Source organism: Dermochelys coriacea, chromosome 7, assembly GCF_009764565.3.
Source record: "Dermochelys coriacea isolate rDerCor1 chromosome 7, rDerCor1.pri.v4, whole genome shotgun sequence".
Classification (NCBI taxonomy): Eukaryota; Metazoa; Chordata; order Testudines; family Dermochelyidae; genus Dermochelys; species Dermochelys coriacea.
In genome coordinates, this window is record NC_050074.1 from 33,815,431 (window position 1) to 33,841,483 (window position 26,053).

At 56.8% G+C, this 26,053-nt stretch overlaps 3 protein-coding genes across 4 annotated transcripts in view; 1 reads left to right on the forward strand and 2 right to left on the reverse strand.

Annotated features, from left to right (window-relative positions):
• ACTN3 (actinin alpha 3) overlaps window positions 1–9,918 on the reverse strand; it is a 30,815-nt gene extending 20,897 nt beyond the window's left edge. Inside the window, exon 1 of the mRNA XM_043518564.1 lies at window positions 9,553–9,918. Within this exon, the coding sequence (XP_043374499.1) occupies window positions 9,553–9,684 (132 nt within the window). The 5' untranslated portion in view covers window positions 9,685–9,918. The remainder of the gene's footprint in view (window positions 1–9,552) is intronic.
• Window positions 9,919–12,596: 2,678 nt separating this feature from the next.
• Window positions 12,597–18,527, forward strand: ZDHHC24 (zinc finger DHHC-type containing 24). 2 transcript variants are annotated; one of them, XR_006282740.1, is made up of 5 exons: window positions 12,614–13,096; window positions 13,636–13,913; window positions 14,551–14,863; window positions 15,915–16,324; window positions 17,778–18,527. XR_006282740.1 is itself a non-coding variant. In XM_038411536.2 (4 exons), exons 1-3 carry the CDS (start codon window positions 12,822–12,824, stop codon window positions 14,859–14,861), a joined length of 864 nt encoding a protein of 287 aa, XP_038267464.1. In that variant the 5' UTR covers window positions 12,597–12,821; the 3' UTR covers window positions 14,862–14,863; window positions 17,778–18,527. The 2 variants fall into 2 exon arrangements, 1 of the variants encoding a protein (XP_038267464.1); XM_038411536.2 differs by lacking the exon at window positions 15,915–16,324 and having other exon boundaries at window positions 12,597–13,096.
• Window positions 18,528–19,615: 1,088 nt separating this feature from the next.
• CATSPER1 (cation channel sperm associated 1) lies at window positions 19,616–25,902 on the reverse strand. The gene is made up of 11 exons (XM_043518666.1): window positions 25,806–25,902; window positions 25,221–25,436; window positions 24,190–24,303; window positions 23,792–23,945; window positions 23,216–23,307; window positions 21,798–21,941; window positions 21,480–21,543; window positions 21,150–21,222; window positions 20,661–20,721; window positions 20,236–20,308; window positions 19,616–19,945 (listed from the first exon to the last, which is right to left on the reverse strand). Exons 1-11 carry the CDS (start codon window positions 25,900–25,902, stop codon window positions 19,747–19,749), a joined length of 1,287 nt encoding a protein of 428 aa, XP_043374601.1. The 3' UTR covers window positions 19,616–19,746.
• Between the last annotated feature and the right edge of the window lie 151 nt (window positions 25,903–26,053).

The following is a 26,053-nucleotide window of genomic DNA, read 5'->3' on the forward strand; positions in this document are numbered from 1 at the left end:
AATTGTCCCTACAGTTTATTTCCCCACATCTGCGATGTGGATCATTGCCCCTTCGATGGTTTAACTGCTTTGAAAACCCTACTCTGCACTGATAATGTAGCAGACGCCCTGGCCCCATGCCCCTCACCCCATCCCGGCAGCACAACACAACAGCTGAGCAAGAACTATTCCCAGGGGAAAGAAAGGGAAATCCTGAAAATTCCCAGCCAGTAAGAGCACAATGGGAAAGCCTAGCCCACAATCTCCTTAGGATTCCTTTGGGATCTGGCTGAAGGTTCCCAGCAATGGGAGACAAAAGATGCCCCTTTCTGAAGCATAAAAAAGGTTTAAAAGATATTGTAAGCTTAGGGAGACTCTATGGCTGATGGGAGAACTTAGAGGGTCATGGCAACCTAAGGAGATGGACTGAGCGGGGAAGAGTTTCTAGCTGGACTGATTCAAGATCTGTGGGACTTTGGTATCTTTACAGTTATCCGAATGCTCCTAATTGGAACTGACCAACAACGTATGGGAGAAGAGCGCTCATTGTTAAAATCATTGCTAGATGACAGTACCTTCTAGGAGCCTGTCATGTTGATCGCTGCAGAAACCCACAGCGAGGGACAGTCCCTACCCCGGACAGCTCACAGTCTGAACAGTCAACGAGTGGGAGGGGAAAGAGGCACCAAGAAGGGACGGGACTTGCCCAAGTTCTGCAGCAGAGCCCAGAATAGGACCTAGGAGCACCCCCAGCTCTAGCCCACTAGACCTCCTCCCCTCCCAGAGCTGGGGACATATCCCTGCAGTTCTGACTCCCAGCCCAGCATGCTACCTGCAAGCCCCTGTGCCCTCTTGCGAGCTGAGCTCCATGCCCAGACAGACCCAGCTCCAGAGACTCAAGCTGGATGGTTTATAAATAGACTCTCCCTGCGTCGTTGCAACATTTTCTCCAGCTCACCCACAGGGTTATTTTTAGGGGGCCCTAGAATTTCATAGCATCATCCGAATGCCAAGCTGCCACCTCCCGCGCCCGAGCAGGCCCCCGAGGAGTGACCAGAGATGTGCGCCCCCCCTTGGGCTCTGCCGGAGGGCTCAGTGGATGACACAGGCACCTTCTCAGCATCCAGCCCCAAAGCCTGAGCGACAATGAAATCTTAAGGGAGGCAGCATGGTCTGATGCATTGCACCTGGCATCAGGACACCTGGCTTCCATTCCCAGCTTGGCTACTGGCCTTGAACAAGCCCTTTCCCCTCTCGGTGGCTCCATTTAGTAGATTTCAAGGCCAGAAGAGACCATGAGATCATATAGTCTGCCCTCCTGTGTATAACAGGCCAGAGAATGTCCCCCAGACACCCCTGCATTGAGCATAGTGACTTTTATTTGACTAAAGCCTCTTCCAGAAAGGCAGCCAGCCTGGAGCTGGAGAATCCACCCTGCTCTGGGGGGTTTGTTCCCCTGGGTAATCACCCTCCCTGTGAAAAACGGACGTATTTCTCATTTGAGGTTGTCTGGCTTTTACTCCCAGCCAGGTACGCCCACATCTTGAATACTGCATGTAGATGGGGTCGCTCCATCTCAAAAAAGGTATACTGGAATTGGAAAAGGTTCAGAAAAGAGCAACAAAAATGATGAGGGGTATGGAACAACTTCCATATAAGGAGAGAGTAATAAGATTGGGACTTTTCAGTGGAAAAGAGACGACTAAGAGGGGATATGATAGAGGTCTACAAAATCATGACTGGTGTGGAGAAAGTAAATAAGGAAGTGTTATTTACTCTTCACATAACACAAGAACTAGGGTCACAAAATTAAATAAATAGGCAGCAGGTTTAAAATAAAGAAAAGGAAGTATTTCTTCACACAACGCACAGGCAACCTGTGAAACTCTTTGCCAGAGGATGTTGTGAAGGCCAAGACTATAACAGGGTTCAAAAAAGAAGTTCATGAAAGGTAGGTCCATCAAGGGCTATTAGCCAGGGATGGTGTCCCTAGTCTCTATTTGCCAGAAGCTGGGAATGGGTGAGGGGGGATGGATCACTTGATGATTACCTGTTCTCCTCATTCCTTCTGAAGCATCTGGCATTTGCCACGGTCGGCAGACAGGATACTGGGCTAGAAGGACCATTAGTCCGACTCAGTATGTCTGGTTTTATGTTCTTATGGTTCTTGTTCTGCCTGTCTCGGCTAGATAAAAGAGCCCTCTAGTACCCAGGGCTTTCTCCCCATGAAGGTCCTTGTACACCGTGATCAATCACCTCTCAATCTGTTTTTGGAGAAGCTAAACTGATGGAGCGCTTTCACATTCCCACAATCAGGCATTTTTTCCAGCCCTTGAATAATTTGTTGTGGCTCTTTTCGGCACCCTCTCCAATTTCTCAACATCCTGTCTAAAGTGTGGAGCCCAGCGCTATATGCAGTCCCAACCCCAGCCTCATCAGTATCCATCTCCTGTTTATCCATCCACAGGCCGCATTCACCCTTTTTGGGCAGAATCACACTGGGAGCTCATGCTGAGTTGCTGGTCCACTCTGACCCCCTCGGTGTTTTCAGTCATTGCTTCCCAGGACACTGTCCCTCATTCTGCGGGGGCTGACCTGCCCTCCTTGCCCCCAGGAGTATAACTTTGCATTTGGCTGTATTAAAACACAGGGGCCCACTCTACCAAGCCCACTCTACCAAGAGACCGGTTGCTCTGGAGGAATGGCCTGCCCTGATCACACCACCATCTTTGTGTCATGTGCACACTTCACCAGCAGTGACTTTATGTTTACTTCCTGGTCACTGATTAAATTGTTAATCAGCACCTGGCCTAGAACGGATGCCTGCAGGACCTCACTAGACACACAGCCCTGCCACTACTGCTGGAGCTAAATGACTCGCCATTCACAGAGGCCAGCAGCAGACTCATAAGCCCCTGTACAAGGCCCAGCCCTACCAGGGGACTGTGCCAGGTGGGTTTCCTAGACACGAGCTCTCAGTGTAAGGGCTAATGTGATTCCAGGATGTGCAGACTGGGGGTGGGCAATGCAGGGAGGGGATGGGGCCTCTGTGCACAATGTGGCAGAGCCCACAGCCCCACTGTGAAAGGCTGGGGAGGGGCAGAGAGGAGCCACGGGAATGGTCCATGGGCTGGGATCCTACCACCCGGCTAGACACTAAAGTAGCCCTGCAATTCAGAGGAGGGGGCTGCATCCCAAGCTAAAGCCACAGATACGGGGAGGAGATTTCAGACCTGAGGAGGTTCGTGAATCTCACAGACTAAAGCTGAGCAGAACCAGGAGCCAACATTGGACAAACCCACCCTGGGAAGAAGGGGGAAATGTTTAGCAGGGATTCCCTAGTGGAATGGGCACTGAACAAACCCTGACTGGGATCAGCCTCTGGTATACTAGGCCCTGCACAGACATGGTGAGAGACATAGCCTGCCCCCAAGAGCTCAGTCTGAATAGACAAATGGTGCAATGAGGGCAAACAGCAGCATCAAGAGGGGAAGGAACTTGCCCAAGGTCAAAGGCAAAGGTGAGAATAGAACCCAGGAGTCCGAAGTCCCAGCCCCTCCTCCTTCTCCAACCACTAGATCCCACATACCTCCCAGAGCTAGGGATAGAACCCAGGAATCCTGGCTCAGAGCCCCTGTGCTCTAACCCCTGGACACCATTCTCCTCCCAGAGGTGGGATTAGAAGCCATGCATCCTGGCTCACACTCCAGCGTCCTAACTGGGGCTATATCAGCATAGCGAGGTCAGTCGGAGTTGTGAACAAAACACCCTGACTGATGTAGCCCCCAGAGCAGACACAGCTGTGCAGATGGAAGAGGGCATGTGTAGACATAACCCTTCCTTCAGGGAGGGGTTCCTACCCCTTTTGTTGGTGTAAGCTGTGTCTACACTATGGGGCTATGCCGGAAAAGTCCCACAGCCACTGGGCTATGCTGCCTGGCAGGAGGCTGGCCTGGCATGTCTCTGGGGAAGCTGCTTTTGCTCCCAACCTCTACTCCACCACTCCCCGAGCCATGCGCCGGCACTCTGGCCCCCTGCTCACCAAGCAGGCATCTACATGGGCAGCGGGAGCTGCGGCACAGCCGGATTTCTACTGGCACTGGGAAACTCTGTCCTGTGCCTGGCAGCAGGCTGGGATCCCCTGGGGCTAATCCTTTGTTATGGCGAGTATTTGTGGCTCATTCCCCGCTATTTACAAGGGCTTAAGGGATTTGGCTCCAGCTAACACAATAGTCTGAGGGGCCGCCCTCCCTGTGGGTGCTGGTAAATACGCTGGGAGCTGATGCAGCATGGGAGGGGGGCTTCCCCACTCCCAGCTTGGCCTGACACCCCTCTGTGCTCATCCACCCACACCTACACACACTGCACCAGCATCTATCCATTCAGCCATCCAGCCCCCCACCCCAGCCATCCAGCCTTCCCCAGGCACCCCTCTCTCCAGCCAGCTCTCCTTCCTTTCCCCCCATTCTAGTCGTCTCTCATCCATCCCCACACACTCCTTCTCCCATCTTCCTTTCCATTGCAGGGGCCAGGGAGAGTGCTCCCAGAATGTCTCTGGTTCCCCACCCTGCCCATCCCTTGGCCAAGGCTGCTCCCCGAGACCCACCCAGATGCTCTGCCCTCTCCAGCTTTCACTGCCCTCCGCTAGTCTTGCTCCCCTGATGCTCAGAGGTACAGACCTCCCCACTCCTGCCGGTTGCTCAAGGAACAGTGTGGCTGCATCTCGGCCTCCTCCAGCTGTGGACCTCCAAGCAGCGAGTATTTGAGCATCCTCAGGGTAGATCCCTCCGTGCTCCTTCCCCAATTCTGGCTTTACCCCACAACTCAGAGATCCCCCTTCCATCTCCCAGCTGAGACCTTGCATCCAGGCCTGGGGTTGCGCTGTGAAAGACCAGAGAAGGTGCACAGAACGTCCTGCCTGTTGGGAACTTGCCTGCTGGCCAGAGACTGAAGCAGCCCCCATGATTCAGCATGATAGGAGGCGGGGGCGTGGGGCTGGACCTTGATCCAGGGCTAGAGGCATCAACATGGGAGATTTCTGATCCGTGGGACTCAAGAATCTCACAGACAAAGGCCTAGCAGGGCCAATGGCTGGGAGCAGATGCTGGACAAATCCACTCTGGAATGAAAGCAGATATTTAACAGGGAGGGGGATTCCCCACTGGAGTAGCTTCCCCTTGGATGGGGGGAGGAGATTCTCCAATCCTTGGGGGGCTTTAAATCCAGGCCAGAGGGCTCTAGGCTATGGTTCTGCCACCAGACCTGGGCTGGGGCAGGAATCGGCTTGAGGGAAGGTGCTGCAGGGGGTCAGACTGTGTAATTCAAAGGGCCCTTAGCATGGACGGGAGCTCCTGTGCCTGAACAGCAGCACATTCCCGGCCTTGCTGCAGCATGGTCCCTCCCCACACGCCCCAGCCCCTCATGCAGGCATTTCCACAGCTTACACTGGCCTTGTGCAGGGCAGAGGGCAAAAGAACAGGGCATTCTGGGTAGAGTTAGCCTGCGGGCTGGCTGTGTGGGGCTCTGCAGAACATTCAGGGTAGTCAACCTGTGGGCTGGCTGTGGGGCACCTGCGACAGGGATGCCAGGAAACCCTTCTCCCAGAAGGATTGCAAGGCTCTCTCCAAACACCTATTTGTAGATAGCCCTCCTACAGATGGGGAAACCGAGGCAGAGAGACTGGCGCAATGTGACAGAGCAAAAGTGGAAAGAGAACCCAGTAGTCCTGAATTCCAGCCTCACCACCCCCACTCTAACCATTAGACCCCACATCCCCTTCCAGATCTGGGAACAGAGCCCAGGAGTCCTGGCTCCCAGTCCAGTGCCCTAACCACTAGACCCTACTCCCTTCAGCCCCTGGCACCCTCCCCCATGTCACACAAGCACACACACGCGCGCACACACACACACACACTATCCTCTTGAAGCCATCTGCTCTGCCCATGGGAGCAAGTGTGCCCCCCCCATCTGTCTCTGTAGTTGATTCACGATCCCTTGCAGACATCTTTAAATAGCCTCTCCCACAGGAACCCAGCAGCAAGGCCCACCCTGGCTGCGGGGCTGCTGTAGCCCCCACCCCACCCTGCCCCCCTCTCCTAGGCCATAGCCTAATTAAGAGGTGTCCTCTTCCAAAATACCCACATGAGCTCACCCCACCCGGGAAGCAGCAGGGGACAGACAGAGAGTGGGGGGCGGTTTATTATAGAAACCACCTTACAAGGACAGGGTGTCTGGAATAGCAGCAGCCACCTGATCCCCCTTCCCAATCCCCCAAAACACTCGAATCAGCAGGAACAGCTTCCCAAGCACATGAAACTATCCCTGCTCCGCTAACGAGGGGATGGGGGATTCGAAACAGACAATCCCCTGCTCTTATCAAATGCGTATTCTTTGTACTGGGGTAGTTGTGAGGATCCCCCGTTGTTCTAGGCACGGTACAAACACAGAACAGAATGACTAGTCCCTGCCCCAAACAGCATACAACTTAATCAGACACTCTGGGGAAAAAATCAAGACATGCAGATTCCTCCAACAGGCAGCTTGGGATGGGGACCCCTGAGGGGGTGTTAGGTTATCAGAGGGAACAATCGGGCAGGTCACCTGTCTGTGTCGTGTCGGCACCCTCCCAAGCACTGACACACTGGGGTGCGTGCACACACACACACAAACACAGCACTGACACATCAGAGTACAAGCACACAGACACCCAGAGCACTGATATGCACAACACTGATACACAAGGGTACACACCAAGAGCACTGGTACACACGCACACTCAGAGCACTGACCACTGGGTTCCACAAACACATACGCATACTCACCACCTGTGCACTGGACCCTTCCCTGATAACTTAACACAAGAGTCTAACAAAGAGCCGGTGCAAACTCCCACAGGTATGGCCCACTTGGGTCAGCTCATGGCCCATCTACATCACCTCAATGCCCAAAGGAAGGGGTAAGAGCCCTGCAGTGGTAGGATAACCTGCCCCCAGAGGAAACACTTTCCTGACCCTAATTGCTAGAGTTCAGGGTGCAGCACCCAAAGCAGGTAGGGTCACAACCCCTCCCCCAGCTCTCCTCTGCTCTTTCAGTCTTTACTCTGACTCCGGACCGCCCTGCTATCCACCTCCTTTCTGCACACCCAACTTCAGTGATATCCAGTGGCAGTGAGTTTCATAGGTTAACAGAACCGTGTGTCAAAGAAACAGCTGGTGAGCGGGGAGCAGGGACAGGCAAACATCTGTATGGGTGGGGAGCGGTAGTCCAAGCAGTTCAGTGTGAGCAAGTGGTACTTCTGGAGCTCAGGTCAGGACTGTGCGGGCTGGATAAGGGCTGGCAATACGCAGCCTGCAGCTCGACCTAGACAGCAGCACCATTCTGTGGGGAGTTGTGCCAACAGAAAAGGCTGAATTCTGATCTCTAGAGTCACCCCCTGAGTGCAACGAGGCCAAGGCCAGATTCTGATCTCAGCTTCCCAGGGCCAATCCAGAGTTAACCAGTGAACCCCAGAGTTGCCCTGGTGTAGGGAGGATCAGGACCTCCCTTTACATGAGAGGCAACTACTTCAAAGCTGGTGGCATTCTCTCAGTGATGTGCCCGTAGCCAGACAGTGCTCCCCACCAGGAGGGGCAGCCTGGCTGTCCCCTGGTCACAGGGGCTCTAATAGCCTTTCCCCACCTGATGTAGTTGTACCACCACCCTGGGTATAGGGTGCCAGGTTAGAGTCTGGTGTTAAGGGGCACAGGCGGAGAGGATCTTGGGGAGCTGAGAATCAAGATTAGGGCTGGTGGGAGGAAGGAACATCCCACCTGCTCAAAGCTCCCTGCAGCAGTGGCAGGCCAGGGGAGAAAGACTCCACTGGTTCGTACAGAACCATAGGGAGGGGACATGAGGCATCCATGCCCGACGGAGAACAGCAATGTGCACGCCTGCCCTATTGCAGCCCTCTGGGCACGCCTCAGCCGAGAGTTCTGTGGTGCTGGGACCAGGGGCTTTGGGTTAGCAGTTTGGGTTGTGCTCTGGCTCTAGGGGTTCTTGGGCCCGATCTACCCTGGGCATAAGAACATGGACTTTGACAGAGGTTCCTGGGGCAAGGGGCACAGAATTCACTGGGCCTGATCCTGCTCCCACTCACACTAGTGGTACTGCATCAATTGCAACGGAGACAGCCTGGATGTGCTGCGGGCTGAGATCAGGATCAGGCGAACTGCTCTGGGGGTGTCTCACTTTGAGAGTGTGTGTAAGAGTGAGAGAATGGGGGGAGCTGTTGTATGTCTGTGTGTGCAGGGGGGTTGTTGTTGTCTGTGTGAGTGTGGGGTTGTTGTGGGTCACTGTATGCAGGGGAGTTGTTGTGTGTATATGAGAATGGGGTTATTGTGGGTCAGTATATGCAGGGGGGCTTGTTGTGTGTGGGAGTGGGGTTGTTGCAGGTCAGTATATGCAGGGGGATTGTTGTGTGGGAGTGGGGCTTTTGTGGGTGGTCAGTGTTTGCAGGGGGGTTGTTGTGTGTATGTGAGAGTGGGGTTGCTGAGGGTCAGTGTATGCAAGGGTTGTTGCAAGGGAGAGTTTGGGTGTGTGGGGTGTGTGCGTGAATCAATTGCCCGGGGCTGCTCACAGCCACTGCACACACAACATCTCAGCCATATGCATAAGCAGCGGTCCAAGCGGGCGAGCATGCCACATACACCTGGAGGATCCTGGTGCACAGCCTGCCCAGAGCCCAGATCGCAGCGAGGCAGGTGGGTATATTTAGCTCAGCAGGCCCCTCTCATCCTCATCATTCCTGACATAGTTTGGATGCCACAGACTCTGTTCCAGGACACACGCAGCCACCTCCTTGAACTCCCCACTGCTGGCGTCACCCATCTGGGTCTGGGAGTGGGAAGGGGCATCAAGCCGTATCAGTTACCCTTGCACAGCAGCTGCCTGCTCCAAAGATCACCTCCCCACACCCGCCACTTTGGGGCTTGGCTCTTGACAATCCTACATGGCATGGATCCCGGCTCTCCAACCTTGCACACTGCTCAGAGTTTGCCCTTGCAGAGATAGGGGCTTCTGTCTGCCCTGTTACCCAGGGCACCTGGCACCACTCAGAGGCTGCCCCTTTCAGATATGGAGCCCTGTGCCACCCCGTAACTCCAAGCACCTGGCACCGCTCAGAGGCTGCCCCTCGCAGAGATGAGATCCGGCCTGCACCCACCCATGTAACCCCTAGCACCACTCTGTGGCTGCCCCCCCAAAAGCTCCAAATCTTTGCAGTGATGGCACCCTGTACCTGTCCATCCAGTGCCCAACTTGACCTCTCTCCTGCTCAGGATCCACCCCCCCAACTCCACCTGACTCTCTCTCTTGCAGAGATGGGGCCCTGGGCCAGCCCCTCACCATAGTGCCTGGTACCTCTCTGAGGTTCCAACTCTGCTGAGTTTCCCCCATGGGCCCTGACTCTCCCCATCACGCAGACACAGCCCCTTGCCCAGCTCTCCAAACCTGCGCACCACGGGCACCTCCCACAGCACCTCTCACAGGCTCCCACCCTGCTTCCCCTGCCCATAACTATCCCCCATAGCCACCCACCTTCCTCTGCTGCTTCTCCCAGGCGGGGTCCAGCAACAGGTCCCGGTCCCAGTCCTCCTCCTGCTGCATGTACTCTTCAGTCACCATGTATGAGTGGTTATACTGGATATGGCTCTCTACTTGCGTGGTCATTGTGGCTTGTCCTCTTGTCCCTCTCTGCACGTCTGACTGTCCCCTCTTCCACCTTAGTCCCCAGTCGTCCCTCTCACAGGCCCTCCTCGCTGCTATGCACTGCCCCTTGCCCAAGGCACCAGTTCCCTTCTCCTGGAGGTCAGATCCCTCTGCCCCTGGTGGCTGGCAGCTTTGCCCTGTCCCGAGCTCCTGGTCAAAAGCCACCCACGTGACTGGTCCCCATTAAGTATTATCAGCCTGGGGAAGGGGGATCAGGTTCCACCTTTAAAAGGCCAGGGGGAGGGTGCAGAGGGGCTGTCCCCACCAACCAGGGAGGGTGAGGACAGCTGCTGGCAGGCCACAGACCAGACACCCCCCCCACCCCCCCACCCCCCCCCCCACAGGCTCTTAAAGGGACCCTGTACCTGGAGGGCAGGGAGTGGTGGCTTGCTGGTGGTCTGGGGACAGGAAATGCACAATAAGCCACAGCGGGAGCTGGAGGGGTGGTGGGGGCAGGCAGTTCATAATGAGGAGCAGAGGTGTCAGACCTGGAAAAGGCCATTAAGTCATCTGGAGGAACCCAGGGCCAAGGAATGAGCTGGGAGCAGAGATAGGATGGCGTCAGCTGCAAAAATCAAAGGGAGGCAGCATGGCCACTGACAGAGCCAGGACTCCTGGTCACACTCCCAGCTCTGTCAGTGCCCTGTTGTATGACCTTGACCAAGTCCCGTCCCTGCTCAATGCCTCAGTTTCCCAGCTCTAAAATCAAGGGACTGACACTGCCCCCTGCCCCCCCACAAGGCACTTGGAGATACTTTGCAAGAAGCATGAGTCTACCTACCATTCTGCAAGGCCCCTGCAAGGAAGAACATGTCACTGACCAGTGCCATGCATGTGGGGGAGACCTGGGAGGGCAATACCATATCCACCAGCCAGCACCTGGCAGAGAAGCTGTGATCTAGTACCCCACCCCAGACTCAGCAACACATAAACACCCCGGGCACCTGCAGGGGGGCCCACGTGGGGGGGGAATGCCTGGGAAGGGAAAGCTGGAGGGACTAGGGGAGTTGGCTTAGAGGACACTGATTTTCCCCCATTGCACCAGCACTGCGGGTGTCTAGTGCCCACTCCCTGTACTGTGGCTCCGGTTACACCAGGGCTATTATTAGCAGCACAAACTGGGCTCGGAGCTCCCAGAAGTGTCTAGCGATTGTGGGAGGGAGAGGAAATCTCAAAGGAGGACCTGAATTTCCAGGGACCTGAATCCTGAACTCCCACCTTTTGCAAACCAGGCCCATTTAAGGGGTTGGCCGCCTCCTGCAAAATGGCAGTTCCCCCTCCACCCCAAACACTAACCACTCGGCTCCAGGATTTTAAAGCATTGTCCAGCACTGCCGCTGCCTGGCAGCATGTGTCCATCCACAGGGTGTGGCATCCCGCAGGACAGCATATGGAAGGGAGGGTGTCTGCGGCCTGCACGTGGCATGGGAAGGTCTGTACCAAACCATGACCCCAAAGGAAGAATCACAGAATGAACCTCCAGGGCAGGGGCTGTACTGCACCGAGGTGTGGCAGTGGGGCAGAGCATGGGCCTGGGAACCAGCAGGGCAGGTGGCCACCTGGAAAAAGGGCAAAGCTCTGCTAAATCGATCTGAGACCTATGGGCATTGTGGGCCCCTCAGGCACGGTGACCCGGTCCCCGCACCGGGCACCATGACTCCCCTGGGCACAGTGACCCCCCCAGGCACGGTGAACCGGTCCCCGCACTGGGCACCATGACTCCCCCGGGCAGTGACCCCCCCAGGCACGGTGACCCCGGTCCCCGCACCGGGAACCATGACTCCCCCGGGCACGGTGACCCGGTCCCCGCACCGGGCACCATGACTCCCCCGGGCACAGTGACCCCCCTCCAGGCACGGTGAACCGGTCCCCGCACTGGGCACCATGACTCCCCCGGGCACAGTGACCCCCCCCAGGCACGGTGAACCGGTCCCCACACTGGGCACCATGACTCCCCCGGGCACAGTGACCCCCCCCAGGCACGGTGAACCTGTCCCCGCACTGGGCACCATGACTCCCCCGGGCACAGTGACCCCCACCAGGCACGGTGAACCGGTCCCCACACCGGGCACCATGACTCCCCCGGGCACAGTGACCCCCCCAGGCACGGTGAACCGGTCCCCACACTGGGCACCATGACTCCCCCGGGCACAGTGACCCCCCCCGGCACGGTGACCCCGGTCCCCGCACCGGGCACCATGACTCCCCCGGGCACAGTGACCCCCCCCAGGCACGGTGAACCGGTCCCCACACTGGGCACCATGACTCCCCCGGGCACAGTGACCCCCCCGGCACGGTGACCCGGTCCCCGCACCGGGCACCATGACTCCCCCGGGCACGGTGACCCCCCCAGGCACGGTGACCCCGGTCCCCGCACCGGGCACCATGACTCCCCCGGGCACGGTGACCCGGTCCCCGCACCGGGCACCATGACTCCCCCGGGCACAGTGACCCCCCCCCCCAGGCACGGTGAACTGGTCCCCGCACTGGGCACCATGACTCCCCCGGGCACAGTGACCCCCCCCAGGCACGGTGAACTGGTCCCCACACCGGGCACCATGACTCCCCCGGGCACAGTGACCCCCCCCCAGGCACGGTGAACCGGTCCCCGCACCGGGCACCATGACTCCCCCGGGCACAGTGCCCCCCCCCCAGGCACGGTGATCCGGTCCCCGCACTGGGCACCATGACTCCCCCGGGCACAGTGACCCCCCCAGGCACGGTGAACCGGTCCCCGCACTGGGCACCATGACTCCCCCGGGCACAGTGACCCCCCCAGGCACGGTGAACCGGTCCCCGCACCGTGCACCATGACTCCCCCGGGCACCGTGATTGGTCGATCGCGGTTTCGGTCAGAGGGAAGGTTGGGCAAAGCGGCCCCCCCCGCCCCCGATTGGCTGGGGGCGCGGCCGCGCCGAGCTGGCGGCGGAAGAGGCGGAGGCGGGCGGAGGGGCGAGGGGAGAAGAGGCCTCGCAAGAGCCCGGGCCGGGGCAGAGACCCTGGGGAGGGAACCAGGCCCCGGAGAGAAGCCCCCTCCCCTGAGGCCAGGGTGGTGGCCAGCACCCCCGTCCCCCTCGCGGGGAGCGCCCCGGGCAGCCATGCAGGCGGGCTGGGGCGGGTGGTGGCAGCGCCTGGATGCCGCGCTGTGCCTGCCCCTGTGTGTGACCGTGGCGCTGATGGGGGCCGTGTGCACAGAGGTGCTGTGCCGGCTTCTCGGGGCTGCGGAGCCCACCCAGCTGCCCCTGGCCCTGCACCTGACCCTCCTGCTCTTCCTGCTGGCCAACGTGCTGGGCAATATGGGCCTCTTCATCACCACCAGCCCAAGCATCACAGGGGTCATGCTGTCCGGAGGCGCCGTGGGACAGGGCTGGGAGTGAGTATGGCTGGGTAGAGGGAGGCAGAGGGATCTCTCACAGCCCAGAGGCAGCTTCAGCTCAGCGCCAGGTGAGGGATCCCTGTGTAAACAGCCCTGGCCCCCCACCCCAGAACTGGCTGCATCTCTGTGCTGGGTGATGGATCCCTGTATAAACAGCCCCATTCCCCTCTACCCCCACGGCGGCTTCATCTCCGTGCCGAGCGAGGGATGGGATCCCTGTATAAACAGTACCTGTGCCCCACCTGAGGCAACTGCAGCTCAGCACCCGGCTGGTGTGCCAGAGCACTGTCATGCTGCTGTCGCTGCGTTTGAGAGAGGGCTTTTCTACAAGATGTGGTGTGGCAGTGGCCTGAGATTGGGATGGGGACAGTTGCCCATTGTTTGCTGGGGACTCTCTGCCCAGGACTGCCCTGCTTTCGGGGCTGCCACTCTATTTCCAGCCCTAGGGACAGCACAATAAAATGTGCTATTGGGATGCTGGGGGGAGAACGTGGAAACGCTGCATCACCCCCCTGAGGCTCCTGCTTCCCTTCCAGGTACTGCTACACCTGCCAGTCCCACGTGCCCCCCCGCTGTCACCACTGCTACACCTGCAACGTGTGCATGCTGCGCCGGGACCACCACTGTGTGCTGCTGGGCCAGTGTGTGGGCTACCATAACTACCGTTACTTCCTTTGCCTCCTGCTGCACGGCTGGGTGGCCCTGCTCTACGCCAGCCTGCTCAATGCTGACATCTTCGTGGCCCTGCTGCATGAGGGAGTCACCCTGCACAGCATCGTCCTCCTCCTCATGCCGTGGCTCATGCTGCTGATGGGTACAGCCATGGCAGGACCTGCTGGGAAGGGCCCAACCACACATGGGGGCAGAGCACCACTGGTTTCTCTGGGACCGAGCTGTTCTCAGCTAGTTTTATTTCAAAACAAACAAACTAGGAAATACCCAGTTAAAAAAACTTTGTGAATTGCGAACCTCAAGAACATTAGACCAAGATTTGGTGATTTTGGGCATCAGCCTGAAGCTCCATAAAGGGCCCTGATTTTATAGATTGCTGATCCTGTACCCTCTGAAAAATAGACCCTTTTAGGACATCTCCTTGGAAACTGAGGGACCCCTAAATCACATGTTGTTTTTGCAGATTGTGTCTTGAGTGTGCACCCGGGAGGCTCTTCCAGCATAGGCAGCTCCTTAGAAACTCTACAGCCCATTCCTGTCACCTGAGCCACCCAGCCCTCCCTCAGTCCCTACCCCAGAGGCAACTATGATATCCCGGTATAAACAGTCCCTGTGCCCTACTGCAGAGGCAGTCACATGTCCGTGGAATAGGGAGCAGAGCAGGATTAATGGGAACATGCCAAGACCTGGTTGTGTCTGAAGGATGCTAGGTGTACCCTTGGGGAATACCTGGCTTCTAGTTGCCCTAGTACTGACAGCACCCCCTTGTGTTTCCCCAGGCCAGGTGAGCACCTTGACCTTCATCTATGCTTTCGTGGCGGACACCTGCGTGGTCAGTTTCCTCTTCTGCTCCGGCTTCCTCTTCTTACACGTGCTGCTGAGCCTGCGTGGCCAGACGATCAGGGAGTGGTTTGGGGAGAGCCGCTGCTATGACCTGGGCTGGCGCCGCAACCTGCAGGAGGCATTGGGGGACAGGTGGCACCTTGTCTGGCTGTGCCCGCTCCTGGCCTCCCCACTTCCTGGGGATGGCGTGGCCTTTGAGAGCAGAGCTCCCCGCACTGAGCCTTCCACCAAGCCAGTTGTTTTCTGAAGGTGGGTTCAGGAGCCACCCCTGATGTTGAGGGGGCAGGATATGCCAGGGTCCTGGCCACATTGCCAACACCAACTGACTAGCTTAATGGGTAGGGCGCTGGGATGCAGGACTCCGGGTTTCTAGTCCCAGCTCTGCTGCTGACCTTGGACAAGAAGAGATTCTCTAAAAACATCAGAAATAAGAGTAAGACTAAAGAAAGTATAGGCTGTTACTCGAAGGGGAAGGAGAGCATATAATGGAGAAGGTTGAAGTATTTAATGCCTTTTTTGCTTCAGTGTTCACTAAAATGGTTAATTGGAAGCAGATGCTTAACACAATTACTATTAGCAAGGGGGAAGGATCTCAGATCAGACCAGGGAAAGAACAGATTAAAGGAGAAGCGGGGGAAACAGTCTTCAAATATGTTAAGGGCTGTTGTAAAGAGGCCAATGTTCTCCATGTCCACTGAAGGTAGGACAGACAGTCATGGGCAAGAGAGATTTAGATTAGATAGTAGGAAAAACTTCTTGACTATAATGGTACTTAAGCTCTGGAACAGGCTTCCAGGGGAGGTTGTGGAATCCCCGTCAGTGGAGGTTTTTAAGAACCGGTTGGACAAACACCTGTCGGGGATGGTCTAGGTTTTACTTGGTTCTGCTTCAGTGCAGGGAGGTCGATTTGATGACCTCTTGAGGTCCCTTCCAGCCCTACAGTTCTATGATTTTTATAGTATTTAGATAAGTTAGATGTCTTCAAGTTGGCAGGGCCTGATGAAAATTGCCCGATGGTACTTAAGGAACTAGCCAAAGCAATCTCAGAACCATTAGAGGATGGTGAGGTCCAGGGGACTGGAAAAGGGTAACATAGTACCTGTCTTTAAAAAGAGGGGAAAAATAGGACCTGGGAATGTATAGACCAGTCTGCCTAACTACAATACTGGAAAGGTACTGGAACAAATGATTAAACAATCCGTTTGTAAACACCTAGAAGATACTAGGGTTATAAGAAATAGCCAGCATGGGTTTGTCAGAACCAATCATACCAAACCGATCTAATTTCCTTCTTTGACAGGGTTACTGGCCTAGTGGATAAAGGGAAAGCAGTGAACATGATGTCTGGACTTTAGTAAAGCTTTTGACACAGTCCCACAGGACATTCTGATAAGTAAATGAGGGAAACGTCATCTAGATGAAATTGCTATAAGGTGGCTGCACAACTGGTTGAAAGATCGTCCTCAAAGAGTAGTTATCAATGGTTTGCTGTCAAACTGGGAGGATGTATCCACTGGGGTCCTGCAGGGGTCTGTCCTGAATCCAGTATGATTCAGTAGTTTCACTAATGCCTTGGATGATGGAGTGAAGAGTATGCTTATAAAATTTGCAGATGATGCCCAGCTGGGCAGGGCTACCAGCTTTTTGGTGCACAGAATTAGAATGAAAAATGACAGTGATAAACTAGAAAACTTATCTGAAATCAGCAAGGTGAAAGTCAGTACAGACAAGTACAAAGTACTCCATTTAGGAAAGAAAAATGAAATGCACAACTGCCAAATGGGGACATACTGGGTAGGCAGTAGAGTTACAGAAAAGGATCTGGGGGTAGTGGATCACAAATTGAACATGAGCCAAGAGCATGATGTTGTTGTGAAAAAGGGAAATGTTATGCTGGGCTCTGTCAGCGGGAGGGGCGAATGTAAGACACAGGAGGTAATTGCTGTGCTCTGCTCAGCACTCTCAAGGCCTCAGCTGGCGTGCTGGGTCCCGTTTCGTGCCCCACGCTTTAGGAAAGCTCTGAACAAACAGGAGAGTCCAGAGGAGAGCAAGGATTTGTGAGGAACGGTTGAAAGAATTGGGCATGTTTAGGTGAAAGAATTAAAGGCTGACGGGACATAAGTCTTCAAATATGTAAAAGGTTGTATAAAGAGGATGGTGAGCTATTGTTCTCCCACCTAGGGCAGGACAACAAGTAAATGGATTAATTCACAGCAAGAGAGATTTAGGGTGGCTATCGGGGGAAAATCTTTCTAACTCTCAGGTGGTTAAGCACTGGAACGTCCATCTCTGGAGGTTTTAAGAACAGGTTAGACACATACCTGTCAGGGATGAGCTAGATCTATGTAACCCTGCCATAGCATGGGGCTACGGACTAGTGAACTCCCGAGGTCCTTTCCAGCCCTACATTTCTATTCTACGTCCCTTCCCCTCTCTGTGCCTCAGTTTCCCCATCGTAAATGGGAAGGATCCCTCACTAGATGAATTCACTAATGATGGTAAGGGTCAGCAGCTGGAGGGGTGAGAGACAGAGAGAGAGCCTAGCTCAGGACACTGCTCTTCCGTTGGTATTACAGTAGCACCTAAAGGCCTATCCTCCCCAACCCAGATCAGATGCAGCACAGACACAGTGGGAGACAGGCCTTGCCCCAGAGCTCACAGTCTGAACAGACAAAAGACAGAAAGGAAACAGGCACCAAGAGAGGGAAGGTACTCACCCAAAGTCACTTGGAGAATCAGTGGCAGAGCCAGGGACAGAACAGAACAGAACCTAGGAGTCCTGGCTCCCATACATCCCCCAACCACTAGACCCCTCTACCCTCCACAGCTGGGGATAGAACCTAGGGGTCCTGTTTCCCAGCCCCCACGCTGTAACCCACTAGCCTATCACCCTGCTCCATAATCCATTCATCCCAAGATTAGGCTGCTCTGCTCCAGTCATTGCTGGTTGTGGAGCTGGCAGCCTCAGGCCCGTGGGAGGGGGAGTGAATTTGTGCTGGCCAGTCTGTGGCTGAGATCCAGGGATCATCCCCCACCCTTTCTCATCCTTGTCAGGCATTGAGATGGGGGGAGGGCGGGCACAAAACTGCTCTGGGTTTGTCCCATGGGAGGCCTCGTCCATGATGGCCCAGGTCAGCTCTGATCCCTCCCTCTCTGATTGCAGGTCTCCTTCCGGATGGTGCTGCAGTACTGCAGTGGGGCTGGCACTGGCTTTGCCTCTCCCCAGAGCGGGAGCGCTGCTGAGGGGCAAATGTCAAGCTGTGTCCACTGCTCTGCCCCATGGGTTACTCGCACCCCCATCTGACCTGGGTCCTGACACTGCCCAGGGGGTGATCCTATGCTGCGTCTGAGCCATGTCTGCACTGTACTCTGCAGTTGTTGTGACTGTTGCACCAGGCACTGGACAGATTCCAACCAAGATTGGGGGGTCCTGTTGCTCTGGGCATAGTGCAGCCTGTGAGCAAGATCAGAGACCCCTGTTGTTTCAGGTGCAGCTCGAACACAGAATGAGAAACAGTCCCTGTCCTGAAGACCTCACAGTCTTAACAGACCCAAGGTGGGAGGGTAAACAGGCACCCAGAGGAAAAGGGACTACCCAGCTTAGGGAATAGAGCCCAGGAGTCTTGGCTCCCAGTCCAGCGCCCTCCTGACTGCACTAACCTTTTGTGGATCCCAGTTCTCTCCTTTTAAAGCACTAGCAGCACAAGACTGCCGTTCTGCAAGCCCAGAGCTAAAACTGCTTGTCTTCTGTGTTTGCACAGTTCTCCCATGGCCCAGCCCGGCCCAGCAGGATAGTGCACCCCCAGAGGCTGGAGTCCTTGCCTTACCAGCCCCTCTCCCAGGTGGGGGCTTTCCTCTGGCACCCTGTCCCCACTGCTTTCCAATAAAGCTCCAAACCCCAGGTGCACAGTGACTGAAGATTGATTTGTCTGATTTTGGAGGGGCCTGTTTTGAGCCCCAGCTTGAGCCCCATCCTGACCCCCTGCAGCTTTTCCTGCCCCTGGCCCAGATCTGGGGGTGGAACCAGAGCATGGCTTTTAGAGCCGTACAGCCTGGATGTAAAGCCCTCAAGGGATGGAGCATTCTCCCAACCCAGGAGAGCTGCCCCCAGGGAATCCCCCTATCTGCTTAACCTCTGCCCCTCGTTCCCTATCTGAAGCTGTCTGGCATCACTCCTGACCATCGACCTCAGTCAGCCTTTGTCTGTGAGATTCCCTAGGACCAGCTCAGCAGGGATCCCTGGGCAGCTGGTGCTCGCCTCCAGGGGCTGGCAGGCGGGTTAAGTGGCTGCCCTGCTTGCCCTTGTAAATGTTTCCCCACAGGGCTCAGCTGCCAAAGCCAGGTGCTGCAGGGATCTTTAGCTGAGCTCCTGCATGTCTTGTGTTTGGGGAGGGCCAGGAGCCAGGGTATATTGGAAGACCATCAGAGCTGGGCATGGAATCCAGGAGTCCTGGCTCCCAGCCTCCCACCCCTACTCTAATGCACTAGATCCCCCTCCGCTCCCAGAGCTAGGTGTAGAACCCAGGAGTCCAGGGCCCAGAGCAGGGAAAATACATGGTGTGGCATGACATCCTTTCCTTTCCCTCACTGTTCCTCTTCACACACCATTTCCCCTGCATCCCTGGTGGCCAGGAGCCTTTTAATACAGAGCCGTGGCAGCATCTGGGCGAGGGCTGGATCTGGGGCCTGTCCCAGCCTCATGCCTGCAATGCCTGGGACTCCGGGCATATCCTTCCCCCACAGTGTGGGCAGCCCAGCCTTTTCAGTGGTGGGGAAAGTCCTGCTCAGCTGTCTGCAAGGAACAGAGGGGAGAGAGTAGTGTCCCAGGCCACTGGGGTCTCCTTGCTGATCCCTGCCTAGAGGGGGTGGGGTAGCATGGTGCACTCTGGCATGGAGCCAACCCTGACTTGCTGCACCATGGGGCCCCCCAAAACTGAGCTCCACCCCAGGGGGAGGATCTGGCAGCACAATGGCTATTGATGGCTCCATCATACCCAGTATCCTGTCCCCTTCCCTGCTACTCTGAATTAGACCCATAGGCCTATCCCAGCCGGTGTTTCCCGTTCCCGTCCCATTCTGGGTCAGACCCCTGGGCCCATCCAGCCCAGTATCCCCCCTCCAGCCACCCTGGCTCAGCGCATGGGCCCATCCAGCCTGGTATACCCTGCCCTGGGTCCATCCAGCCCTTCCCTGCGCCAGGTGCCAGTATCCCCCACCTCGAAGAAGCTGTCGACAATCTTGTCAGTGGTGGCAGCCTGGGAGCGGAACTGCTGCTGGAGGTGCTCAACTGATGCCATCAGCTGCAGGTAGGTGAAGAGCATCTGCTTCTCCCTGTTGGAATGGGGCACAGTGACTTCCCTGGGATCAAAGCCTGCTCTCCTAAGGGGTCCCCTCCTGCCAGGGCCCCTCTGGGTACATGCACCCCTGGAACTGATCTGTGTTGGGTGATACCAGGCCAGATGGGCCCATGGATTGCAGGGAGGAGGTTCCAGACCGGATGGGCCTGTGGATCTGAGGGGAGAGAGGAGCTGGAAGGGCTCATTACCCCACACTGACATGCCCCATGTTGGCTACTTCCACATGGGATGGAGGGAAGAGGCTGTGCCATGAGGCCCTCTTACCTCTCGCTGCCGTCCATGTGCTTGATGAGCCAAGCCAGGAAGGCTTTATCGTCCTCCGGCTTCCTGTGTACCTCTGTGTGGGGACAGAGAGAGATGTCTGTGAGACTCCAGCCAGGTGGGAGGACACCAGCCCCCACCCGCCCAGGGAGGAGAACCTCACCACTGCCAACAATCCACAGCAGCGGATGGTGTGTGGGTGAGAGGAGTTTGCTGGATCTCAACAATGGCCTGGAACCCCCTTGTCCCACAGTGTCTGGGGGCTGAATGCATTATGGAGACAGCCCCCTAGTGGGGATTTCCCTCAGTGCAGGCACTTGGGAGTCTAGCCTGGTATCCCCCACTCCCTAAGCAACCCAGAGGAGGGGGGTACATACTGCCCCTTTGAACTGTCCCCACCAGCCAGAGCTAGAGGGAGGGGAGCTTACCCTGGGCTGGCTTGCCTGATACAATATCTTCTATGCTGCTCTCCTTCTGCTCCAGTAGAGTCTGTAATGCAAGTGGGGGAGAGGAACAACCCCAGCATTAAACATGGACCCAACAGGGGGAAAAGCCCATTGTACCCTTGTTTCAATGGGGGAAACTCAGGCATGGAGGGAGTCAGGGACAGAACGAGGAAGAGGACCCAGGAGCCCTGACTTCTGACGCCCCCCTCTAAGCACTAGATACAAACTCTTCTCCCAGAGCCAGGGATAGAACCTAGGAAGCCTGCCCCCCCAGCCCACCCCACTCTAACCACTAGATAACATTGCCCTCCCAGAGCTGGGAATAGAACCCAGGAGTCCTAGCTCCCAGCCTCACACCCCTGCTGTAACCCACTAGACCCCACTCCCTTCCCAGGCTGGAGTAGCTGGGCTGCTGAGACAACTCCCTCCCATGCCTACTTCCCCCGTTCCTTAGGGTGTGAGGAGAGGCACCTTCTGCTTCTGCAGCTCTTTGCGCTTGATCAGGGTCAACTGGAAATTGTCCACCAGGACAGCGATGACCAGGCTGAGAGAGAGAGAGAGAAAGAGGGGCGTGGGATAGGGCTGGGACAATGGGTTCTTTCCCCTCTAAGGGACACCAGCTCTGATTGGGCCCTCAGATGTGGGAACTGTCTGGCTCAAACAGGGGGATATGGGGCCATTTCCCTCTTCAGGGGCTAAGTGTCAGGGGGAAGGAGGTGTGTGGAGGGGCATAGGGATAAGGAAGGAGGATGGGGAGCTGGGGGCAGGGGAGGACCAGTGTAGTGAAGGGGCTGGACTCACTTGAGGAAGGTGAAGTACTCAATGAGGATGTAGGCTATCAGGAAGAATATAATGTATGAGGCACCTGCAAAGGGAAGGGTGAGCTTCTATTGGTAATGGAGCAGTGTCAGGAAAAGAACCCAGGGATCCTGGCTCCCTGCCTCTCCTGTTATAACCCAATAGATCCCACTCTTCTCCCAGAACTGGGGCTAGAACCCAGGAGTCCTGGCTCCCCGACTCTTGCCCCCCACGCTCTAAGCACTAAGACCCCCACTACCCTCCCAGCATGGAGATAGAACCCCAGGGTCCCGCCCTGTGGTGGTGGGGAAGGTGTCTCACCCGCTTGGACGCAGTCCAGGTAGATTAAGGACCAGTCATCTAGCGTGAAGAGCTGGAAGAGGGTGAAGATGGTGTCGAAGAGCTCCCCGAAGTGATTGGGGTCAGACTTCTGGAACAGGTCATGCAGCACCACTGAGAACATGACTGGGAGGGTGAAGGGGTAAGGAGCAACAGTGCTGTGAACCAAGGACCTCCTAATGCCACCTGGGGAGGGGAGTGCAGAGGGGTTACAGGAACCTGCTGAGTCTGACATGAACTGTCTAGTTCACCAAAGGACGTCACTTGAGGTCTCAGATACAAGCCAGTGTCACACCGCTACCATCACAAAAGGCACGTGTGGCAGATGCTGTGTAAGGAGTTCTGTACCTGCACTGACAGTATGGTCTGACAGCTCTGGCTGGGGGGCGGGCCACCAGCAAGTGTAGCTAAAGGTTTCCTGTCAGACAAGGGCCAGTTAGCCATGAATCTGTCTGCATGTGTACTGGCTCCTTCACAAGGGTTGCCTAGCATCAGTCTGAGCTGACTGCAAATGAAGGAATGTAAGAAACTAACAGGAAGGGAAATGGGGGGATGTGGGGGATGGAGGAGAGACCTTGCCTCGAGATACACTTCAAAGGTTTGCTTGACTATAGTTGGGGGGCAGAGAAGACAGGCAGGAATCCCTACCTAGGAAGGGAAAGGACAGCGGGTTTGCTTCATGAATGTGAGATCTCAGCCAGGCTTGGTGGAACATGCTGGAGTGACCTTTGGGTGAGATCAGGCTCTTTCAACAGGAGGATGCCCGGAGAGTTAAGCTGAGGTGCTAGAAAGTAGGCAATGATTTTATTTTGTGTGTCACCATTTGCTTCAGTATGTCACTGGAGTCTCTGTTCTCGGACAATACACTTATTGTTTTCCCTATAAATGCAGGTGCTGTGGTGCCAGGCAAAGGGATGGGCCTGAGCTGACTTACCAGCTGCTTTGTATGGCTCCTTTGGGAGCAGTAAGCCTGGACAGTCTGGGAGCATCCAATGGCTAAAGGGCTAGATGCTGAAGGATATGCTCCGAGCACTCGGGGCTGGGGTGTGCCTGTCATGACCTGGACAGAGAGAGCGGGGTTTGTGGGGGCCTGGAAGGCTGGGCTGGTGCTGCCAGAGGCTGGTGGGTTTAGGTAGCTGATCTACAGTAGGCACAGACAAGGTTGCTTCATACTAAGAGCAGGAGATGGTGAGGCGCCTCCCAGCCCTGGGAAGCGTCAGGTACCCCCAGGAAGAGAGCCCCCACTGCACCCTGATCCGACAGGGAGAGAGCCCCTCCTATGTCCCCCACCCCACAGGGGAGAGAGTCCCCACTACACCCCCTCTCATTCCATAGCACCCCCCATCTATCTCACTGTGGGGAAGGGCAGAGCCCCCTCCCCCCGCCACATGGCAGGATACAGAGGCAGGTGAACATCAGCAGCAGGATGGCCCCAATGGACGGGCCGGACAGCGCGAAAGTGCTTGTCAGCTCCTGCAGGTTCTCCAGCACCCTGGGGCAGAGACAGGGGCTTTGTGGGGGGCCTCAGGGCTGCAGGAGCCCCAGAGACCCATGGGATCTGCTGTGGATGGAGCACTGGCCAGAAAAGAACCCACTCATGGGGAGTGTCCCAGGGCATGTGAGGAGGGAAGGGTGAGGATACCAAGGGGGACAGAGGGATGGCACTGGGGTCAGCAAGGGTGTGGCAGCACAGGGCAGGGACACAGCACCTGGGGGACAGGGAGAAGCCCAGGTGGCAGAACACACAGGGGGCAGGGAGCAAAGGGGCACCCAGGGAGGCACAGCAGGGAAGGCCACCCAGAGAGGCAGGGAAAGAGCAAGGGGGCATCCAGGTGTCACACCAGGGGAGGGTCCCTGGCGGGCAGGGAGAAGGCAGGGGTCATAGCAAAAGTACAGCACCCAGGGCCCCAGCAGGGCCCCAGCTCCATTGCCTGACACTTTGCTCCCTCTACCCCCCATGCCCGCCAGGCACTAACCGCAGCGTGAGCAGCAGCCTCAGGATCCGCACAGCCCGGACACCCTTGAAGACGCGGAGCACACGGAAGAGGCTGACAGCATTGCCGGTGTGGCCCGGGTAGATGAGGAGCGGCAGCACAAAGTCCAGCACCATCATGATCATGATGAAAAAATCTGTGAGGAGGGGGAAGCAGCATCGAGGAGAGGGGGCCCCACTACAGCCCCCCAACACCCGCTCCCCCTGCACACACACACTGCCCCATCCCAGGCACTCGCCCCCTCTCTTGCCCCATTGCCCTGACCCCCCAGGCCACCCCCAGGTGGCTTGTCTCATCCCCCCATGGACCCCAGCCCCAGGGAATCTCTCTGCCCCACCTCCCTGCCAGGGTTCCCTCAGCCCCCTCCCATGGTGACCCACCAATGTCGTTCCAGGGATCGCGGAAGTAGTCGAGGTCCAGGGCGATGAGTTTCAGCAGTGCCTCCAGCACGTATACACACAAGAAGATGGCATCCATGGCGGAGAAGAACCACTCTGATGGGGTGAGGGGGCTGGTGTGAGGGAATGTACCCACTAGGCCATACTGCCCTCACCATCCACGCCCGGCCTAGAAACACACCCTGTGTGGCAATGGGCACCCACATGCTGGACGCAGCCCCTTCCTGAATGCAGACAGCATGGCCTAGTGGGTATGGGAGCCAGAACTCCTGGGTTCTCTCTCTGTCTCTGGGGAAGGAGTTCCTAGTGCTTAGAGCAGGGATGCTGGGAGCCACAAGTCCTGGGTTCTATTCCCAGCTGTGCTATTGACCTCCTGTGTGACCTGGGGCAACATCCTCCCACTTGATGCCTCAGTTTCCCCATGTGTATTCAGACTCTGAGCTCTTCAGTGCAGGGACTGTCATTCACCATGAGTCTGTGCAGCGCACAGCACAACAGGTGCCCTGGTCTTACCCAGGTCACTAGGCACTACCATAATACTCAGAATAACCATGAGCTAGTCCCTGAGGTAAGACGGATGCACCACCCAACTGCTTGGAAGAGGAAATGGGGCAACCTCGGGGGGGTGGCAGCATCTCTTAGGTTAGCAGGGGCACCGGGGAGACCACTGCTGGGTGAATGGGAACTGGGATGTCCCAGGGTGGGCAGACAGAACTAGGCCAAGCCTATGACTGGGGCAGGGGCAGGATGGGAGTGGTCAATCCCCATAGCTGAGATGTGGGAGCAATGGGGCTATCCCCATGGCTGGGATGGGGAAGGGGAAATGAGATGATCCCCATGGCCAGACAAGGGGGAGCGCAATCCCCATGGCTGGGATGGCGGGGTCAGGTAATGGGATGATTCCCATGGCCAGGCCAAGGCTGGGAGGTGATCCCCATGCCTGGGATGGGGGGAGAGGAATGGGATGACTCCCATGGCCAGGCCAGGCCAGGCCAGGCCAGGGGCAGCCTTACCTCCACGGACCTGCACTGCGGCGAAGGTTTGCGCCACCAGCATTGCCGTGTGGATGCCAACCATGCTGATGATGAAGATTTCGAAGGCCAGTAGCTGAGTGAGCTTGTGGATGACAGCCCGCAGGGTCAGCAGCCAGGACAAGGTCTTCTTCCATGCCAGGCACAGCAGGACCATGGTGCCCCTCCACTTCCGCCCCTGCCGGGGGTCCTGCTTCCCTGGGCACAGATGCCACAGATCAGCCATGATAGGGAAGGAACAGGACAAATGATAGTTATGGGAGGGTGGGCAGGGCGGGCTGTGGCTTATTTGGGGGGCTGTGTAGGGGGCAGGTGCAGTCTGTGCGGAGCTTGGGGTGTGGTAAGGCGCCATGTTCCCTCTGGCTCTCCTCCGGCAGTGGTGCTGAGTCTTAGCGGGGAGGAGTATGAGGTGTTTGCGGGTGAGGGGGGTTGCAGGATAGTGAGAGGAGCCCCATCTTCCCTTTGGCTCTTGTTGGGGAAAGGTGTTGGGCAGTGGGGGTTAGGAGCTGGGGTGGGGACATGTGCAGAGGCATGGGGGGATGGGATGTCCAGGGAGCACCCCGTTACCTTTCAATATCTTCGGGGGGTGGGAGGAGGCCAAGGTGGTGTGCAAGAAGGCCTGGGAGACAGGGGGCATCTCCTCCTTGTACAGAGGCTTCTCCATCTGGGTGGGACACAACAGGCACGGTCAGGTAGTCCATGGTGTGTGTGTGCCCCAACTCTCCCTGACTGGGACCTTGCATCCCAATTCCCTCAGTGAACCCCAAATGACCCTCCCTCCTTCTTTCGTGACCCCAGCCAAGCCCACGTTCCAG

What these genes read in the sequence shown, in the direction of transcription:
- ZDHHC24 (XM_038411536.2), top strand. Translation starts at nt 12,822, where the DNA reads ATGCAGGCGGGCTGGGGCGGGTGGTGGCAGCGCCTGGATGCCGCGCTG. An exon ending in GCCGTGGGACAGGGCTGGGA is followed by an intron (nt 13,097 to 13,635) that starts GTGAGTATGGCT and finishes CTTCCCTTCCAG; the next exon opens with GTACTGCTACACCTGCCAGT. An exon ending in GTGGCTCATGCTGCTGATGG is followed by an intron (nt 13,914 to 14,550) that starts GTACAGCCATGG and finishes GTGTTTCCCCAG; the next exon opens with GCCAGGTGAGCACCTTGACC.
- CATSPER1 (XM_043518666.1), bottom strand. Translation starts at nt 25,902, where the DNA reads ATGGAGAAGCCTCTGTACAAGGAGGAGATGCCCCCTGTCTCCCAGGCC. An exon ending in GCTGATGTTCACCTGCCTCT is followed by an intron (nt 21,942 to 23,215) that starts GTATCCTGCCAT and finishes TCACCCTCCCAG; the next exon opens with TCATGTTCTCAGTGGTGCTG. An exon ending in ATCAGGCAAGCCAGCCCAGG is followed by an intron (nt 20,309 to 20,660) that starts GTAAGCTCCCCT and finishes GTCCCCACACAG; the next exon opens with AGGTACACAGGAAGCCGGAG.